At 40.8% G+C, this 19,195-nt stretch overlaps 1 protein-coding gene across 10 annotated transcripts in view; it reads left to right on the top strand.

Annotated features, from left to right (window-relative positions):
- Positions 1-19,195, top strand: part of CCDC88A (coiled-coil domain containing 88A) — a 357,211-nt gene that overhangs the window by 320,273 nt on the left and 17,743 nt on the right. For 6 of the 10 annotated variants that reach the window (XM_043543868.1, XM_007070062.4, XM_027832195.3 and 3 more), the window contains 5 exons: positions 692-784; positions 1,015-1,229; positions 17,358-17,441; positions 18,403-18,606; positions 18,929-19,000. In XM_043543868.1, coding sequence (XP_043399803.1) covers positions 692-784; positions 1,015-1,229; positions 17,358-17,441; positions 18,403-18,606; positions 18,929-19,000 — 668 coding nt within the window. The remainder of the gene's footprint in view (positions 1-691; positions 785-1,014; positions 1,230-17,357; positions 17,442-18,402; positions 18,607-18,928; positions 19,001-19,195) is intronic. The other 4 variants (XM_007070064.4, XM_027832197.3, XM_037895952.2 and 1 more) reach the window with 2 other exon arrangements.

Raw genomic sequence — 19,195 nt, 5'->3', positions numbered from 1 at the left:
CCAAAAATTATGAAACCGCTGTTCAGAAATATGACAACGGCAAGCTTACAAATTTTAAAAACCACCTTCTACTGACTGATACATTACATAATATTCTCATACCCTATTTTCTTGTATTTTTTCTTCAAACATAACTAAAGTAATTGCATTATATATGAATTGCTGATAATCACAACCAGAAATCTTGATTTTTAAAAACTAAAAAAAATAAAAATACATGGTTTTTATGGTATGTGGATCTACTGAAAAAAAAAATTTATTCCTCCTTCCACTTCAAACAAGCATCCCAGAGTCCTTTAAAAATTCTGTTGCTTTTTCCAGCAGAGAACTTTTGCTTCCTTTGGCAGTAAAAAGAAAGTGTTTTTAAATGCTACTTTATTGTATCCTATATGTGCATGCTATGTTCATAAAGTAAAGCATTACATTATATTAAAGACCGTAAATGGCCCATGAAAGTCTTTAAAATGTATTCATTTAGATATATCTTTGCATCATATTTTCTGTATTTCTCTTTCTTCCTCTTTATTACTTAGAGATCTCTGTTTCTTGGCAATTTTTATGCTGCTCCCGCTTATTCTTAGGTGAAAGAGAGTCTGCTCTCAGATACCTAAAAACACAAAGAAACATGTAATATTATATAAATATATAAATAACTGCTAAAATAGCAATTTTGATTAATTTCTATTTACAGTGACAAGTTAAATGAATTGAGACGACAAAAGGAGAAATTAGAGGAGAAGATTATGGATCAGTATAAATTTTATGAGCCATCCCCCCCCAGAAGGTACTGCTTGAATATATTTTATAAAAATGAGCATAACTAGAAATTTAAACAAGCTAAGGACCCAGTTGTGCCCCTTTTGAAGTTGATGGTAAGATTCCCATTGACTTCCATGGGAGCAGAGCATGCCCACATATTGTAGTTAAACATGCACACAAAATATTTTTTAAATTATGCATTTTATAAAGTAATGAATTATAAATGAAATAATGGATTTAATTTTATTATAACAGAAGGGGCAATTGGATTACTCTAAAAATGAGGAAATTGATAAAATCTAAGAAAGATGTTAACCGTGAGCGTCTGAAGTCTCTGACTCTTACACCTACCCGTTCGGAGTCCAGCGAAGGATTTCTTCAGCTACCCCATCAGGAGAGTCAAGATAGTTCCTCAGTGGGCTCAAACTCTCTTGAAGATGGCCAGACACTGGGAACCAAAAAGAGCAGTAGTGAGTAGTTACAAAATGATTTTAGTTTGAAATACTGTTTGGTTAAGTATATTTCCAAGATGTGGTAAAAACTTCAAAACTACTTAAGAAAGAACAAGTCAGTTGGAAATCTTTAAATAATGTTAAGAGCTCCCAAGGCCTGTAATCTTTAGGTCAAGGGCAAAACTCCCATTGACTTCGGTGGTACAGCTTCAGACCCTGCCTAGAGTGTATATGGATAGATGCCCTATTTTAGCATTTCAGTAAATGTAATTAAATACATTAAAATGAATTTACAGTATATCAGGGATGCAGAATTAGGTAGGGTTATTGGATCAGAATAATGGCATTTAGCCTGTCAGAACTTCAAATGGAAGGTCAGATGGCACTGTTCCTCTCTCCCTAATCCACCTCCTTCTGCTTTGTTTGTTTTCTCTCATTCCCATGAGACTCCCACTCTCCTTGAGTGTGCCTCTCCATATTGTGTCCATACTAACAACCATTAGCTGCTAAAAGATCATGTGTCTCGTAAACCTCATGATGATGGGTTTTGGCAACAATATAATAGAGAACAGAAGGAGCTGTGGAGCGATATAAGTAGTTAGAAGGACACAGATCACTACTGATCCTAGAGATAGGCAGAGCTACGGAGAGAAATAACTGATAAGTTCCTGACGTAGGGGGAATTGACGTTTGCCAGACACTAATTGTTACCCTGAATGAGCCACTTTGTCCTAGCTGTTAGGATTCACATAGCCTAGAGTATTTTATGCAACCTTTACTTGTTTCTTTTGTTGTTCATCAATAATTTAAGTCATGAAATTTCCAGTGGCAGGTAATTAGTTTTTTGCCATTACATTCCTTGTTAAACAAGTTGCATTATTGATTAGTTAATATATTTATTACCAGTGAGATATTGATGTTACATATAAAGCATCAATGTACCCTTATATTATAATTCATACCTTTTAAAGTTTAATATCTAAGTGACTTCAGAATATATAAGGTGAAAATTTGGTATTCCAATATTCATCCCAGGTGAGAATTTCCTTTATTTAAAAAAAAAATCTCACATGGTGGTTTTTGATTTTGGCTCTTAGTGTGCAAACTTAATAAAAAATTTAAAAAACAATAATAAATTCTGTATTATTTCACATACTTTTACGGAAATTAAAAGTAGAGCATGAGAGAATCTGGAAGAGTCTGTCTTTGGATAGGGTGCCAATGCATCTAGGGACAATCTTGCTGAAAAGAAGTGCTTGAAATTCCTAGTTTCTTAAAAGGAGTTGGCTATAAAAGGTTATGTGACCCTTTGAAAAGAAGCAATTTGAAACCTGATGCAGATTAAAATAATTACAACCCTTCCCTTGCCTATATAAATACTGGATTTTTTTTATTTTGCTTGCCTTCATTCGTTTTGTCCTCACTACAAGGATTAGTCTCCCCTCAAATGTGGTGCTACCAAGAGTTGCTTGTGTATAACAAGAGAGGACCTTAACTAGACTAAATCTTTCATAAATCCATTAACGATAAAAACAGGCCCTGGTTTAAGAAGACCAGGACCTTCAACAAAGCAGTGACTAGTTGCTAAGAGGGCTTTTATCTTGTACCTTAATAAAATAACACCATTCCATAGATAATCCCCCATATTATTTCTGGTTTATGGTGACAGGATTATGGAACAAAATATTTCTGATATTTCCTATCAATGCTTGTCAAAGTGGATTAGATCCTTTATACAAAAATGCTGTGTGATAATGCGGAATCAGATCCCTGAATGTTGCAGTTTTGGAAATATACAGAGCTGCTACCTGGATTGCAGTCAATATTTTTACACAGCATCACTGTTGGCCTGGCCTTATGATCTGATGCCCAGTCTAGGAGAGTAATTCTACAATAATCATTATTCAGTTAAATAATCCTCCTCATTCCCATCTCCTTAGGGATTTGTTATTCTTTGTGAATCTCCAAGAGTGGGAACCTATACCAACAATCCTCAAAGAGGATTTACTCATCTATAACTGGAGTTCTTTGAGTAGATATATCCATACATCCCATCTTTCATCCCCGTTTTGTGGGGTCTATTGCAGGGGTGGGCAAGCTTTTTGGCCTGAGGGTCACATAGGGGTATGTAAATTGTATGGTGGAAAATGAATGCTCATGAAATTGGGGTGGGGTACAGGAGGACGTGAGGGCTCCAGATGGGTGTGTGGCCAGAAATGAGGAGTTCAGGGTATGGGAGGCGGCTCTGGGTTGGGGGGTGTGAGGGCTCTGGAGTGGGGCTTGGGATGCAGGAGGGGGCTCTGGGCTGGGATCGAGGGGTTCGGAGGGTGGGAGGAGGATCAGGGATAGGGCAGGGGATTGGGGCATAGGCAGGGGGATGGGGTCCAGGCTCCAGGCGGCGCTTACTGAAAGCAGCTCCCGGAAGCATGTACCCACTCTGGCTCTGAGGCGTGGCCAGGCTGCTCTGTGCGCTGTCCTGTGCACAGGCACCACTCCTACAGCTCCCATTGGCTGGGATCTACGGCCAATAGGAGCTGCGAGGGCAGCACCTGTCGACGGGGCAGTGCGCAGAGCCACCTGGCCATGCCTCTGCGTACTACAAAGGAGCTGGGGGCAGGTCTTGCTGGCTGCTTCCAGGGAGCTGCGCAGAGCATGGCAAGCCCCGACCCCGCTCCCCGGCTGGAGCTGAGGGCCAGATTAAATGGTCTGAAGGGCCATAGTTTGCCCACCCCTGGTGTATTGGATTCTAAGTGAATAGGAGAAACTCAGCTTGTGGGCAAGTCAAGCTTTGTCATCTTTCTCTTTTGTAGCTCTGGGCAAGGAATTCTCTTTTGCAACGTAATCCCTTTTCATGTTTCATCAGTACAGTAACCTGGAGCAGTAGGTTCCATGGCTGAGGGTTAACCTCAATGTCATAATGTATAGAGCCTCAGGTTCACCTAGGATCCCTCGCTGTCCAGGGCTTTCCACTCCTCTCAGATTGTTTTATTCTGTAAACCTACTAAGAACTACAACTTGAGATCATCAAATCCACGTTTATCCCTATAAAGTGGGGATCCTGGCTTTATTGACTGATGTTGGCTCAACTAACTTTCTGGGGTCGAAAAGATTCATAAATCTTTTCCATGAAAAAGAGCTAAAAGAGACTATCTCCTGTCAGATTTCCATCTCCAAAATGAATATCTGTCCTCTCAACTGCTATCTTTTTCTAGGCCCTTGTTGGCTTCAGAAGATTGTGAAGATGAAGAGGCTTCAGGTAGATAACCCTTCTGAAGAGGGAGAATCACCATTTTCCTCATTTCTGGATTAATCTTAGGCTTTAATGTCAGTCTCTCCACCTCTCCTCGTGAGACTTGCTGAAGCTCTGAATCTAGAGACAAAGAACTCTCCTGTTCTTTATTATGGAGGCACTGGTCATAGTTTCATAGCTAAGGTTGTGTTCTGTTTTGTGCTTACAGCACCGATTCATCCATTTTGTTATATATGAAAAATAGAGTATATCTTCCACAAACTTTCGGCACTTACTCTTTAAATATAGGTACTATTTTTTTTTAGAATTTACAAGTAAATCTGTTAATTGTTTTATGAGTTAAAATTAATTTTAAATGGGTCCTTTAAGAAATGTAGCATTGGTGTCAATCTTTTCTTTGTCTAAAATTATCTTAATAATGGAATAACACAGATTCTTCAAAATTTCCTCTATATACAGTCGTTAAAATTAATTGAAATCTTGTGTATAGGCTTTATTTGAAAAAAATGTTGTAATTAAGCTAAGTTATTAACAACCGTTGTATTTAATTGTTATGATTGTATAAGCTAAAGACATGGTGTCAGGGTTCCTTCCCCACTCTGAACTCTAGGGTACAGATGTGGGGACCCGCATAAAAGACCCCCCCCAAGCTTATTCTTACCAGCTTAGGTTAAAAACTTCCCCAAGGTACAAACTTTGCCTTGGCCTTAAACAGTATGCTGCCACCACCAAGCGTTTTAAACAAAGAACAGGGAAAGAGACCACTTGGAGACATCTTTCCCCAAAATATCCCCCCAACCCCTACACTCCCTTTCCTGGGGAAGGCTTGATAATAATCCTCACCAATTTGTACAGGTGAACACAGACTCAAACCCTTGGATCTTAAGAACAATGAAAAATCAATCAAGTTCTTAAAAGAAGTATTTTAATTAAAGAAAAGGTAAACGAATCACCTCTGTAAAATCAGGATGGAAAATACTTTACAGGGTATTCAGATTAAAAACACAGAGGATCCCCCTCTGGGCAAAACCTTAAAGTTACAGAAAACAGGAATAAACCTCCCTCTTAACACAGGGAAAATTCACATAAAACAAAAGATAAACTAATCTGCCTTGCCTGGCATACCTACACTGGTTGCAATATTGGAGACTTGGATTAGGATGGGTTGGAAAAGATGGATTTCTGTCTGGCCTCTCTCAGTCCCAAGAGAGAACAAATACGTAAACAAAGTTCACAAACAAAAGCCTCCCCCCACACCCCCCGCCCAAGATTTGAAAGTATCTTGTTCCCTTACTGGTCCTTTGGGTCAGGTGCCAGCCAGGTTAGCTGAGCTTCTTAACCCTTTACAGGTAACAGGATGTTGCCTCTGGCCAGGAGGGATTTTATAGCACTGTATACAGAAAGGTGGTTACCCTTCCCTTTATATTTATGACACGCCCCCCAAATCACAGATAGGGTGAAACACTGGATGTGATTTCTTCCTGGAGCTCGAGAATAAAACAGAGTTAATAAGACACATGCATCTCTAAATATACTACTGACTGTATAAAGACTAACAATATTCCCACATCTTAAGGACGATTTGGACCAGTTGATTCTGGGAAACTTTCACGGGGGAGTGCATCAGCCACTTTGTTAGAAGCTCCTGAAATGTGTTGTGTGTCGAAATCAAAATCTTGGAGAGCTAAACTCCACTGAATAAGTTTTTTGTTATTTCCATTGGCGGTATGAAGCCACTGTAGCGCAAGCATGGTCAGTTTGCAGGTGGAAATGCCATCCCCAAACGTATGGGCGTAGCTTTTCCAGAGCATAGACAATGGCGTAACATTCCTTTTCACTGATTGACCAGTGGCTTTCCCTCTCAGACAGCTGCTTGCTGAGAAACGTGACAGGATGGAACTCTTGATTCGGTCCTTCCTCCATTAAGACTGCTCCCACACCACGCTCGGACGCATCTGTGGTTACTAGGAACGGTTTGTCAAAGTCTGGGGACCTTAGCACAGGGTCAGACATGAGTGTCGCTTTAAGCTGGTTAAAGGCCTTCTGACACTTTTCAATCCACTGAACTGCATTTGGCTGTTTCTTTTTGGTTAGGTCTGTTAGTGGGGCGGCGATTTGACTGTATTGCAGTACAAATCGCCTGTAATATTCGGCCAAGCCTAAGAAGGATTGAACCTGTTTCTTTGACTGAGGGACAGGCCACTTTTGGATAGCATCCACTTTGGCCTGTAGGGGGTTGATAGTTCCTTGACTCACCTGGTGTCCAAGTAAGTCACTCTGTTTAGGCCTGTTTGACACTTTTTAGCCTTAACAGTTAGTCCTGCCTCCCTTATGCGCTCAAAGACTTTTTGTAGGTGTTCCAGGTGTTCTGCCCAGGAATTCAAAAATATGGCCACATCGTCAAGGTAGGCGACTGCATATTCTCCCAATCCTGTTAGGAGACCATCTACACGTTTTTGGAAGGTGGTGGGTGCATTCCGCAGCCCGAAAGGGAGCATATTAAATTCATACAGTCCGACGTGTGTGGTGAAGGCTGACCTTTTCTTGGCGGATTCATCTAGCGGTACCTGCCAGTACCCCTTGGTTAAGTCCAAGGTAGAGATGAACTGGGCCCCTCCCAGTTTCTCCAATAGTTCATCTGTGCATGGCATTGGATAGTTGTCTGGGCAAGTTACAGCATTTAGCTTATGGTAGTCCATGCAAAAACGTATCTCCCCATCTGTTTTGGGAACTAGAACCGCTGGAGATGCCCATGCATTGCCAGAGGGGCATATTACACCCATCTGTAGCATATCCTGGATCTCCTGTTCTATAGCAGTTTTAGCTTGAGGAGACACTTGGTAAGGTTGGGCTCTAATTGGGAGAGCATTACCTGTGTCAATGGAGTGGTATGCCCGTTCAGTCAGTCCTGGGGTGGCTGAGAACGTCAGCGCGTAGCTAGTGCACAGCTCCTTGATCTGCTGTCGCTGCATACGTCCAATGGAGTTTGAGAGGTTCACCTCTTCCACACCACCATCACTTTTCCCTTCTTAGTAGGCATCTTCAGGCCACTCAGCGTCATCTCCTCCCTGGGCTGTAAACTGACAAACCTTTAATTCTCTGGAATGAAAGGGCTTTAGAGAATTAATATGGTACACCTTAGGCTTTCGGTTGGAGGTGGGGAATCCTATGAGATAATTAATAGCTCCCAGGCGCTCCTGGACCGTGAGTGGCCCTTCCCACGACGCTTTCATTTTATGGGCCTGGAGCACCTTTAAGACCATGACCTGGTCCCCAACTTTGAAGGAACGCTCTCTGGCATGTTTAACATACCAGGCTTTTTGCTCTTTTTGAGCATCTTTTAGGTTTTCTTTAGCAAGAGCTAAAGAGGTTCGGAGGGTGTTTTGTAGGTCGGTTACAAAGTCCAGAATGTTAGTTCCTGGAGAAGGTGTAAACCCCTCCCATTGCTGCTTCACCAACTGTAATGGCCCCTTAACCTCGCGGCCATATACAAGTTCAAATGGGGAAAACACTAAACTGGGATGGGGTACAGCTCTGTAGGCAAAGAGCAACTGCTGCAACACTAGGTCCCAATCATTGGAGTGCTCATTTACGAATTTACATATTATGGCCCCCAAAGTTCCATTAAATTTCTCCACCATGCCATTTATTTGATGGTGGTAAGGGGTGGCAACCAAGTTCTTTACCCCATGAGCTTCCCAAAGGCTTTCCATAGTTCCTGCCAGGAAATGAGTTCCTGCATCTGTGAGGGTGTGGGAGAGCCAACCTACCCTGGCAAAAATGTCTGTTAGTGCCTGGCACGCACTTTTAGCCCTGGTGTTGCTTAGAGCTACTGCTTCCGGTCATCGGGTAGCAAAATCCATTAAAGTCAATATGTACTGCTTTCCTCTGGGTGTCTTTTTCAGAAAAGGACCCAGAATATCCACAGCTACTTGCTGAAATGGAACCTCAATGATGGGGAGTGGCTGGAGAGGGGCTTTGACCTGGTCTTGGGGTTTTCCCACTCTTTGGCATACCTCACAAGACCGGACATAAGTAGAAACATCCTTGCCCATTCCTTCCCAGTGGAATGACTTCCCCAAATGGTCTTTGGTCCTGTTCACCCCAGCATGGCCACTAGGATAATTGTGGGCTAAGCTCAAGAGCTTTTCCCGGTATTTAGTTGGAACTACCAGCTGTCTCTGAGGATGCCAGTTTTCCTGTTGTCCACCAGAAAGAGTTTCTTTGTATAAAAGTCATCTTTCTACAACAAATCGGGATCGATTAGAAGAGTTGAGAGGTGGTGGGTTGCTCCATGCCTCTGTCCAAGCTCTCTGGAGGCTTTCATCTGCTTCCTGCTCGGCCTGGAACTGTTCCCTTGATGCTGGAGACATCAGTTCCTCAATGGATTGTGGACCTCGCCTTGGTCCCTCTGGAAACGATGCAGGTGATGGGGCTGTTTCCATTGATGGTGAACCGCTCTCCGCTGGTGCACTATGGGGTATTTCAGGATCTGGCTGAGCCTCTTGTGTAGGGTCATTTGCTGCTGCTGCTGCCAGTGCAGGCTCGATGGTGCCCTCTGGTGTTCAAGCTGTAGATGGGGTTGCAAGCATTGGACTCAGCGCTGGCAATGGTTCTGTTGCTGGTTGCTTCGCCAGTTTCAGTTCGGGGACTGGCTTTGGCTGGGTCTCTGGATCCACTATGGCCGTTGCAGTTATTGGCAGGGGATCCGGTTCCCCCACCTCCATCTGGGTCTCTGGTAACACAGACGGGGCCCTGGTGGAAGGCTCAGGAACAGGGATAGGTGTGGAAGCTTGCTTAGTCTGGCTGCGGGTGACCATTCCCACCCTCTTGGCCAGCTTTACCTGGTTGGCCAAGTCTTCCCCTAGCAGCATGGGAATGGGATAATCATCATAGACCGCAAAAGTCCACATTCCTGACCAGCCCTTGTACTGGACAGGCAACTTGGCTGTAGGCAAATCGAAAGAGTTGGACTTGAAGGGTTGAATCGTCACTTGGGCCTCTGGGTTGATTAAGTTGGGGTCCACTAAGGATTGATGGATAGCTGACACCTGCGCTCCAGTGTCCCTCCACGCTGTAACCTTCTTCCTGCCCACACACAGTTTCCCTTCGCTCTAAGGGTATCTGGGAGGCATCTGGGCCTGAAGACCTTTGGTGTGACCCCGGTGCAATGAAGTGTAATCTGCCGGGGGTTCTTGGGGCAGTTGGCCTTCACATGCTCCAGCTCATTACATTTAAAACATCATCCAGTTGACTGGGCATTGGGGCGAGATGGGTTGCTGGAGAATGGTGTGGTGGGACGATAAGGTGTCTGGGGTTTTCCTTGGGATGTAGGTGGGGCCTTGGGTTACCCCCAGTGATAGGGTTTTGTTTCGGGTTGCCCCTTCTGATATTCGCTCCAACTGCTACTAGTTTTTTTTCTTTTCTGCCACCTCCACCCATTTGGCTCCAATCTCCCTCGCCTCGATTACAGTTTTGGGCTTCCCATCTAGGATGTGCCTTTCTATTTCCTCAGGGACACCCTCTAAGAACTGCTCCATTTGCATTAGGAAGGGCAACTCTTCTGGAGATTTAACACTTGCTCCTGATATCCAGGCATCCCAATTTTTCACAATGTGGTAGGCATGTCGAGTAAATGACACATCTGGTTTCCACCTTAGGGCTCTGAACCGCCAATGAGAATGCTCGGATGTTAGCCCCATTCTGACTCTCGTCTGGGTTTTAAAAAGTTCATAACTGTTCATGTGTTCCTTTGGCATTTCAACCGCAATCTGTGCTAAGGCTCCACTGCGCTGTGGCCTCAGCTCTGCCATGTACTGGTCTGTAGAGATGCTGTATCCAAGGCAGGCCCTTTCGAAGTTTTCTAAGAAGTCCTCGGTATCATCGCCTGCCTTGTAGGTGGGGAACTTTCTGGGATGGGAAGCGGTACCTGGAGAAGGATTGCTAGGGTTGGCTGGTATATTCTGCTGAGCCCTTGCCTTCTCCATCTCCAGTGCATGCTTCCTCTCTTTTTCTTTCTCCTCCATAGCTCTCTTAGGGGCAGTTTCCTCTGCCTCCACCCTGGCTTTTTCTGCCTCCACCTCCAAGCGCCTTAAGATCATCTGTCTATCATGCTCTTTTTTTTCTCTTCAGGTTCGAATCTGGCCAGCTCTAGTTTATTAGCTGCTTCACTGGTAGTCATTTTCCTGCTTTCTTGTGCTTTCATTTTCCAGCTGCTATACCTGAGAGTTAGGAGAGGAAAGAAAAAAAGCAATCTGTGAATTTCCCTGCAGGAGGTTAACTACCCTGCCTTTAGGTAGAGAAAACTCAAGCTCAAAAAAGAAAAACCTCTTTGTAAAAAAGTAATATTGCTGTCTCCAGGCAAATAGACAGAAAACCCTCTAGCTGCTCTCAGCTTAAAAAATATCCTCTTCAGGTCTGTTCCTGGTTGCCTGCTAGCCTTGGTCATCTGTGCCTAAAAGGTTTCCTGTGGTTCTGCTTCTTTGGCTCCACTGTGAACCAAGGCAGCCTTGCCAGGGGAACTGAGACAGGAACGTAGGGGAAGCTCTTGAAGTGCAGAGACATCAGGACTTGGGGATTCAGTGTCTAGACCTTCCCCTCCTTTCACTCCTAACTTTACAAATGATGAGCTTACTTCCTCAGGTAGAAAATAATGTGTCATGGCTGTCACAAACTTCTCAAAAGTATTTGCCTCTTCTAAACAGCATGACTTCTGTTTTTCTCAGGTTCAGCATCAACTTCAAGGTGTTCTTCATCCGTGAGTTCCTCACCCAAGCACTGGACTAGCTTGGTGACTGTGTTGTCATAATTTGTGTAAAATAGATATAGTTCATTGTCTTTTTGACAATTTTTTAATGTAACAGCCTGGAAATGTAGTTCTTCCAATTGAATTTGAGAACAGTGGCAACCGCTGTAATGTTGTTCTTGTCTTTGTTGCTAAAATCCTCTCCCTTACTTGTGGGGGGGGGGGGTACAAAAGGCAATAGAAGATGTGATCTCTGAGGACCCCGAATTGTTCAGCATCAAAACAGATGCACTTCATTAAAGATGCCAGGACATGTTTAAAACCTTTTGGCCACTGCTTCATCTGCCAAGAAAAGCACTTCCACTTCCACATACCAGTCACAAGGATTTTTCAGGCAATGTTTCAGCCATATGCCACACATAGCAACAATCATGTGATTCCAACAAGAAGAAGAGCAGATTCTATCAAAGGACAGATTTGATATCTGCTTTAGTGAGCTAAGTGCTATCAGTATCTACAGCTAAATCTCACATTTTGTAGGTTAGCTGAGGGCCACAAGCCAACCCTTTTTGTGGATCTGTTTCTTAGAGACCAAGAATCACCATGAAGTTAAGATAACTATTGTCTTAACTGCAGTTATTTACTTGTGACTGTATACTTTTTGTAGTATGAACACAGGTTTTATAAAACACATGATCAAAGGTAATTTCTTGTCAGTTTGGATGAAAAAACAAAATGCAGTTAGAAACAACCACAATAAGATTAACTCAGTAAGAAAAAAGAAGGAGTGTGTGTCATGGGATTCAGGTGGCAGTCCAGACCAGTAAAGGATTTTGTCACCACCTGCCCTGTAACCCTGGGTGCCTCACAGCTCTTTGTTGCTGTAGCTCCCAACCTGGGCCGCTCACAAGCAGCCTGCCACTATGAATATCTGTATATAGCAGCAGCCCTGAGTCCAGCAGTCTGATGCCAGCAGCCTGCCAGCAACACACCAGTCACACTCTGTCTTCAACCAGCCTGGGTTACAACCAGCAAGATGACCCCAACACACTCCCCATTCCAAATTTCCCAAAAACTGTGTGCCCTGAAATATTCAGCCCTTTCCTGGACAGCTCAGAGAAATAATAATGTTCAATACTCCTGTAAAGAGACAAAACTACATCACGGCTTATTAACTTAGCTTGAGTAAATGCACCCTTCCTTTTAAACACAGCATTGAGTTGGTTTATAGTAAAATAAAACAGATTTATTAACAATAGGACATAGATTAAGTGATGCTAAGTACAAGCAATAAAGTTAGAAAGGGCTACAAGCAAATAAAAGTGAAAACATGCATCTAAAAGTCTTAAACCTAATCTAGCAAGATACAGTCTTTGTTCAAGCTAGTTTCTCTACCTAGTCATTCTTTTTCCCAGCCATGGCCATCTTTCCCCCAGTCGGGACCTTCCACAAAAGTACAAGGTGCTTGCTTCCCATGTCATCTTAGGTGAAAGATCTTTGCCTAAGCAGATTTCTCACCTATCTTCAGTTCCAGAGACTTCAATCCTCCTTGGTTGAAGGACATATTTTTCTTAGCTTGGAAGAGCTCTGGCCTCTTGTATTTGTCTAGTGATGGATGCCCAAGATGGCTTTCTCCTTGCTTATATCTTCCAAAATTCAATTAATTGTTTTCAAGAGGCAGAATGATCTCATGAAAAAAGAAAAGGAGGACTTGTGGCACCTTAGAGACTAACCAATTTATTTGAGCATGAGCTTTCGTGAGCCACAGCTCACTTCATCGGATGCATACTGTGGAAATTGCAGAAGACATTATATACACAGACACCATGAAACAATACCTCCTCCCACCCCACTTTCCTGCTGGTAATAGCTTATCTAAAGTGATCATCAAGTTGGGCCATTTCCAGATGATCACTTTAGATAAGCTATTACCAGCAGGAAAGTGGGGTGGGAGGAGGTATTGTTTCATGATGTCTGTGTATATAATGTCTTCTGCAATTTCCACAGTATGCATCCGATGAAGTGAGCTGTGGCTCACGAAAGCTCATGCTCAAATAAATTGGTTAGTCTCTAAGGTGCCACAAGTCCTCCTTTTCTTTTTGCGAATACAGACTAACATGGCTGTTACTCTGAAAAATGATCTCATGGTGTCTTTCTCTTCCTGTGGGCTTCTCATCCCCCTATACAATTTCTATGTAAATGGGGTTTCCATTGTTTCTGATTCCACAATGCTTAATTAATAAATGTGGCATTCCCTCCTGTCTGGAGAGACTGTACAGCCCAATATCAATGAGTATCCATAATTCCTTATATAGTGGTAATGCATACAATTCATGGTGATATCAATCACCAGTGTGCCATAGGCTTTCAGAAAAGAACTCACTCTGTACCAGTGATACTCAGACCTCAGTGGTTTAGGAGCCAAATTAGCAATCAACATTACCCAAAAGAGCCACAGTAGTATAAATTCATTGTTTCATTTACTCTGTGTGTGTGTATCAATTCACAGCAAAACGACTGACCAAGTATTCTACAGTTGGTTAATAACATAGTAAAAGCATCCTGATTGGTTAATAAACTTAGATTGGGTAATAATTAAATCATACTGTGTTTAAAAAGGTGCTGCAAAGACCCACAAGAAGACACATTAAAGAGCCACTTGCAGCTGCCAAGCCTAAGTCTGAGTGTCACACTTTTCTAATACAGTACAGTAATATTGTATACCATCAGTTTGATTCAATTGCTTATCACTAGAGGTTCAGCCACTCTATCTTTGTAGACCTCTAAACCTTGCCATGTATTCTTTGAAAAGTAAAACCCAGATCAAGCTTCTCTCTACCAGCCACTCTGCTGTCTTCTGCCCCACTTGTTAGTGTGAGATTTGCTTCCATCCCTCATTAGCTAGATGGATCTGTTTACATGATATGTAAATACTTTGTATGCAGTGGTGTTGTAGCCCTGTCAGTCTCAGGATATGAGACACTCAAGGTGGATAAGGTAATATCTTTTATTGGACCAACATATGTTATATATCTCTCAGCCACAGAAGTTGGTCCAATAAAAGATTAATATCTCCCACCTTGTCTTTCTAATGTAAAGACATTCTCTTTGTCTTTCAAAGTACTTTGGAAATAACTCCCAGGTGGAGAAAACATATTCCTTTGTCTAGTGTAGTCCTGTTTACCAGCTCTCCCTGGCATACCTGGTTTACTCACACTTCAGTCATAACTTCAGCATATATTCATCTCTCTTAATACCCACCCCATACATACATCACACAAGAATATTAATGATCATTGAGTTATTAGTTTTCAAAAGACACTTCACAAGGCATATTTTGTTCAAAGATTATTACAGTAGTATGTAGGATGTGAATACAGAGAGTGCTTATTGTCACAGCGTGTTCCTCATTTCATTGTCACTAATGCTAAAACTAGTTATTTATACTTTATTTGTCACAAAAGCAAGAAATAAGCTTCATACTGGTGCATGCATTCTTTTGGCAGACAGTGAAATAAAAGTGTAACTTTTCACAGATCTAGATAGACAACATATCTTCTTTATGAAGGCTTTAATGATCACTCAACTTACTGTAGCCAATCAGTGTCCATTTTCACATTGCTTTCAGCTCATTCCCTCCTGATTATTGAAAGCAGCTGTGTTTATTGAGCTGAACGAAGGTCAGAAAAGCTTAATTTATGTTTGAGTACCTACCGGTATATCTACGCAATCAGCAAGCTAAAGGTTAACATATATTAAGTGTACTTGTCTCCTATATAAGAAACACATATATTGACTGGTGTGTGTTCCCTTTATGTCTCCCTACCCTTCCCCACCCAAAGGTATGAACAGTTGACTTATATTAAGGATGAGCAGCTTCTCTCTAATCTAGATACCATTGTACATTAGAACTGTGAATATTCTCTGTATGTTGATCATTTTGCAGTGTTTCTCAACCTTTTTTGATAGCAGGGACCAGCTTGCTGCCTTCCTAAACTGTCAGGGAAATCTCAGGGTCCACGGACTGGTCGTTGAGAAACACTGAGTTAAAGCATATGAGACTATACCAGATTTAATCAGTAATGAAAGTTGTAGAATATATAGCTTTTGTTTTTACTGTAATATTTTAGTGCTAAATTGATGGAGCCATGTTACAGCAGGACTGTCTGGAGGAAATCTAGCTGAATCAAACATACATCCTCCTAGGTCTCTTGGGGTGTGCATGCTGCAGCAGGAGCTCCACCACATTTCAAAGTGGTACACTGTACACGCCCCCCCCACCCCCCCGTGCTGAGTGCAAAAGGTGGAGGGGAAGCAATGTGATAACCCACTTTCAATCAGGTACTCCTCCTTTGGAAAGGATACCACCAGTGCTTGCAGTCCTCCACAGTATTATGGCTGGCTGTTGTACATGAGTGCAACGGGATGCTTACATTTTCTCCCAACTTGCACTCTTGTGAGGTCAGAAACAGCCTGGCCTTTTGTACAAAATGAATGTTTTGATAGATAAAAATGTACTTATCAATGTCCATTTAAGTAGCTGAAGTTATACTATTTCTAACATTGTTAATCCAGCCATGCAAAATTCTATTTGCCTGTTCACTTGGGGCCAGGGAATTTTTTTTTTGAAAGGCTAGTAATTTTTTTTATTTTTACACCATAATTATGGCTAAGTAGCATTTATTTGGTCTGGTACCATTTCGTGGTGATTTTGCATGGCTGTATTAATTCTAACATGAAATAGTTCTTATAATAGAGCGGTATGAGAAATACTGCATAATGGCGATACCAGAAATTGGATATTTTGATTTTTTCTGTTGAACCACCATTTTCGTCAAACTAAAAAGAAATATAACAAAATATAGGGTATATTTCCCCTTTTGTGCAGAGAAATACAGAAAGAGCAGATGTGTCTAAAAATATAGAAAAATCCATGTGCATGCATATTAAATGGCTTTGTAACAGGCCATTGGTTCAACAAATTTGAGGCAAATGACAAGATGTAAAACCTGTAGATTGTGATGTTGGGTAGCATGCAAATGAAGCAGGGGCCTGGGCATTTGTAAGAAATTTTTGATTTCTGAGCTCCTTTCTGTCAAAGATGAAGCCCTTGTATCTCCATTGTTTGCATGTTGCTCCTGTATGCTTGGCAGTCTGCTGACACATTTATATGATGCTACGTGAAGACACAGATGTCCACTATTAACAAGTTACTGTTGCACTGCACTCCAACCTAAGGACAGGAGTAACTTGTGACTTTTTCTAATTGTAATAATTAATATAATTTTAATGTTCTTTTTGCAGATGTTACATGTATTATTTTAATTTTTCTGACTCCCCAAAATGTCATAACCACACCCCCATTTTTGTTTGTTTTTTCTTTGTTTTTTTGTGGTGGTCAGGAGGAGGTGTTAATCTTCTGTTTGGTACTTTTTTCCAGTAGCAGTTTGGCAGGGTACCATGCCAACCAGGAAATCTGAGCAATCACTGCAGCTTTATAACAAACTTGTAGTTTATTATTTCAGTTTTCTGCACTCCGTTCACATAGTCCCTTGAACAGGTGGTCCATAGAAAGAAAATGTACAGAAACAAAGAGTGAAAGAGAGAGTTATTTAATTAATATGCACAATACATAATGTATCAAAACTTATAAAAATGTAAATCATGAGTGAAAAGTACAAGAGAAAAGCAAATTAGAAAAGATACATTATAGCAAGTAATTAAGATTCAAACTCTTTTTTAAAGAGGAAAAGTGGATGTTTTATTGAAATCACAAAGTAATCAAATTTTAGGCCTTTTGAATAAATCTATTTTCCACTTTCTTGGAAAAACTCTATCTCTTTATATAAATCTCTGCAAAGAAGTTACTTTTGTTTTTTCAAGAATTTGGCATTCTGCACTTGCAAAATATATTACGTTCCTCACCATTGTCTTCAGTGCTTTTCTGAGTATATTGAAGGTTTCATAGCGTAGTTTCCATATTTCATTATCACTCAGCAGCATGAGAATAATAGTTTTTAGCATAGCATACATAGCTGAAACTCAAACATTCATTTCTATCCTTAGTTTCAACATTTAACTTCCATCTGTTCTTCTCCCTTTTTTCTTTCATTTCCCTGTTTCCGTTTTTCCTCATGCTATGACATAAAAGTGATTGCACTGAAAAGACTGCCCTTTTTGAGGAACAGACCGAAGGAAAAAGACAAAATGAAGGCCTTCTACCGTCGCTCCATGTGTAAGACTTTGACAGTTAGCTTCTTTTAAATGGCTACACTGGCTTCCATTACTAATTTTTCACTAACCTTTCCCCTGGACTGTGCTGTTTTTTTACTATTTTGCAATGTGCAAGTCCTGCTATAATACAAGGAGCTGGAAGAATTTTTGAAAAACCTTGGCACTGAATAATATATGTATATATACATACTCGATTTATTGTGATTACATTTTATATATTTGTATACATATTTATTATATATACACATTGTGCATGCATGTGTATATAAATTTACAGTGCACTCTATAGACATTTGAATAGTTTTAAATTCCACTTTTAGTAAGCATTTTATAAACCACAAATATCTTAAATTTTTGGTTTAAAGAATCTATAGAGAAAATAGTGCAAGGATATAAAGTGGTCTGTTACTCTTTTCAAATGTGTGTCATTTCTTCTTTACTAAAATGTTCTATTTTTTAAAAAAGGGGGTGGACACTTCTATAGTGTTGTAAAGCAAAGGAGTATATCATAGGATGCCATCTCTTTCAGATCCTTTTAACTACTATAATGCAAAATACAGTATTCCTGCAGTAACCTGCACTGAACAAGGACCCCAACCATTGCCAAAGTTCATGTTGTGTTAGCACCTCTGCCCATCTTACCCTTATTCATTCCATTTGTCTTTGCAAAACAACATATCAAAGCTTCTAACATATATATTGCATATCATTGCAGCACAAGCATGGCACTTTTATCTAATAAAATCAATTAAAAATCATATCTGAACTGAAAGTATGGCCTGTAATACTTTTCATTCATTGAGCTGATTGCATGTCATAACATGGATGATCTTGTGTTTGTAGCTTTCAGTATTCAGTATGCCTTGAAGCTTAGACAAATGTCAAACTTTTTACAATACGAAATAGAAATAAAAAAAATACATTCAACCATGCTGATTCATTTGCTTTCATTTGCATCCCAGCCATGAATGACCTGGTGCAGTCCATTGTCCTAGCAGGAGGACAATGGACAGGTAGTTCTGAGCATCTGGAGGGCCCTGATGATAGATCTACGGGTAAAAGGAAAAAAGAATTGGGAGCTATGGCCTTCTCTACTACAGCTATCAACTTTGCAACTGTCAACTCTTCTTCAGGCTTCAGATCCAAGCAATTGCTAAATAATAAAGGTATAGGTAGAAGCTTTTTGCACTGTTGTGATTATATTGGTAACAACAATTTTATATAAATCTGTTTTTATTCCTTCATATTTCACATTCTTCTGTAGAAAACAACCTGAATAATTGAATTACAGTACTAAGAAGTAATTGAATGGGTTTAATAGCTTCAGTTGTAAAATACCTTAGAGTTTTTCCTACAGAAAGGCTACATAAGCAAAGATGGATTGTATTTGAAATAATTATTTCATTACATTTTACAGATGACAAATGTTTAAATTACATTTTTGCTGAGAAATTTAATTTACATACTGTTTTATGTCTCTATGTATAGATACTACATCCTTTGAAGATGTAAGTCCACAAGGCATTAGTGATGATTCTAGTACAGGATCAAGAGTTCATGGTAAGATGTGAACTTTAATTAAATAATAAATTAAGAATACATGATGTGAATGCTAACGATGTTTGCACACACAGTGAATTGAAGCATTGCAAGTGAGCATGTTTTCTATAATTTGCGTATGACTTGACTATATGGTGCCATTTCTTCAAACCTAATACTTTTTCTTTTTCTATAAAATAATCTTTCCACTAACTG

This window comes from Chelonia mydas, chromosome 3 (genome assembly GCF_015237465.2).
Source record: "Chelonia mydas isolate rCheMyd1 chromosome 3, rCheMyd1.pri.v2, whole genome shotgun sequence".
Taxonomy (NCBI): domain Eukaryota; kingdom Metazoa; phylum Chordata; order Testudines; family Cheloniidae; genus Chelonia; species Chelonia mydas.
Note: the sequence above shows the minus strand (reverse complement) of the source record. Positions and strands in the feature narration are given on the sequence as shown.